Source organism: Sander vitreus, unplaced genomic scaffold, assembly GCF_031162955.1.
Source record: "Sander vitreus isolate 19-12246 unplaced genomic scaffold, sanVit1 ctg478_0, whole genome shotgun sequence".
NCBI lineage: Eukaryota > Metazoa > Chordata > Actinopteri > Perciformes > Percidae > Sander > Sander vitreus.
In genome coordinates this window covers 154-2,500 of record NW_027595585.1, presented here as the reverse complement: position 1 = coordinate 2,500, position 2,347 = coordinate 154, and the positions used below count along the sequence as shown (strand labels likewise).

General features: G+C 38.5%; 1 protein-coding gene across 1 annotated transcript in view; it reads left to right on the top strand.

Annotated features, from left to right (window-relative positions):
* The window catches only part of LOC144514174 (rapamycin-insensitive companion of mTOR-like), a gene marked incomplete at its 3' end in the record, with an annotated part of 14,457 nt that extends 12,694 nt beyond the window's left edge, over nucleotides 1-1,763 (top strand). Inside the window, exon 12 of the mRNA XM_078245360.1 lies at nucleotides 1,676-1,763. Coding sequence (XP_078101486.1) covers nucleotides 1,676-1,763 — 88 coding nt within the window. The remainder of the gene's footprint in view (nucleotides 1-1,675) is intronic.
* Nucleotides 1,764-2,347: the final 584 nt, after the last annotated feature.

The window sequence follows — 2,347 nt, the reverse complement described above, 5'->3', positions numbered from 1 at the left end:
TAGTTTTTCTTCATAAGATCGCGGATAAAACGTGTTTTTCTTAAAACAAGGTTGATTTCATACAGACGTCTAGCTTCTACAACCACGTAGACATTATGGGATGGTTGAGACATTATGGGATGGTTCAGACATTATGGGATGGTTCAGACATTATGGGATGGTTTAGACATTATGGGATGGTTCAGACATTATGGGATGGTTTAGACATTATGGGATGGTTCAGATATTATGGGATGGTTTAGATATTATGGGATGGTTTTAGACATTATGGGATGGTTTAGACATTATGGGATGGTTTTAGACATTTATGGGATGGGGTTTAGACATTATGGGATGGTTCAGACATTATGGGATGGTTTAGACATTATGGGATGGTTCAGACATTATGGGATGGTTCAGACATTATGGGATGGTTTAGATATTATGGGATGGTTTTTAGACATTATGAGATGGGGTTTAGACATTATGAGATGGGGTTTAGACATTATGAGATGGTTCAGACATGAGATGGTTTAGACATTATGGGATGGTGTAGACATTATGGGATGGTTTAGACATTATGGGATGGTGTAGACATTATGGGATGGTTTAGACATTATGGCTGATAATCTAAATCCTTATGGAGAGACTGTTGACTGGAAGTTTTGATTCCCTACTCCACGTTACGGAAGCAGGAAGTGGGACATAGGCCTACTGCACGTTCTGTCGACCTGAACAAACTGGAACTTTCCTGCACATGGTCTGGGAGTGTGAACAGGTGCATGAGTTCTGGAATAAAACAACATCAATAATATCTAATGTTATAGGATGTTGAATTCCTACTGACCCAGTTGTTCTGTTACTTAATGATGACTCTAAATTACACCTGCTTGGAAGACAGAGGAAGACTTGGCTAGTCAGCTGAACTGCAAACCCCCCCTCCCCACACACACACACACACACACACACACACACACACACACACACACACACACACTCGCTTTGTATATAACAGTGGTTGATGTATTTTCTGGACATAGTTATGCTTGAGCTCTCTACAGCAAGGATTAACAAAGCCAAGTCATCGACTATACACCTATGAGAAAGCACAGCAGCACAATTATCAGTCCTAATGACCTCAGCATCACAAGAAGTAGAGGAGGGTGACTAGGCAAGCTGTGATTTCTCTGTAGTACCTCAAATAAAGACAAAAACCTCCAAAGGTGTGCGCCTGTTTTGGGGTGACGTCTGCTCGGAGTATCACCCCGGGGCAGCTGTAATGGAGAGATTAGATCAGACATTACTATGGAGTTTTCTGTGGCTTTAGAGAAAGATTAGGACTACTCTCGAGTAATTAGAGTACTGTACTACACTCCCAAATGTAGTACGTGCTGTATTGAGTGTACTCTCCCTAATGCAGTACGTGCTGTATGGATAATGTAGTACGTGCTGTATGGAGTGTACTCTCCCTAATGTAGTACGTGCTGTATGGAGTGTACTCTCCCTAATGTAGTACGTGCTGTATGGAGTGTACTCTCCCTAATGCAGTACGTGCTGTATGGATAATGTAGTACGTGCTGTATGGAGTGTACTCTCCCTAATGTAGTACGTGCTGTATGGAGTGTACTCTCCCTAATGTAGTACGTGCTGTATTGGCTGTGTATCTGATATATGTGATGTCATTGACCCCCCCCAGAAAGGCTTGTTGGAGGTGTTGTATGAGATCTTCAGGCTCCCCGTGCCCATCGTTACTCCAGACTTCACCGAAGCTCTGCTAAGTGTTGGTGAGAGAAATATTTAACTGTCATTACATACACAACTTAATACACAACGTAATATATAACTGTCTTTACATACACAACGTAATATATAACTGTCATTACATACACAACGTAATATATAACTGTCATTTACATACACAACTTAATATATAACTGTCATTACATACACAACTTAATACACAACGTAATATATAACTGTTTTTACATACACAACATAATATATAACTGTCATTACATACACAATGTAATATATAACTGTCTTTACATACACAACGTAATATACAACTGTCTTTACATACACAACGTAATATACAACTTTCATTACATACACAACGTAATATATAACTGTTTACATATACAACGTAATATATAACTGTCTTTACATACACAACGTAATCTATAACTGTCATTACATACACAACGTAATATATAACTCTTTACATACACAACGTAATATATAACTGTCTTTACATACACAACGTAATACACAACGTAATATATAACTGTCTTTACATACACAGACGTAATATATAACTGTCTTTACATACACAACGTAATATATAACTGTCATTACATACACAACGTAA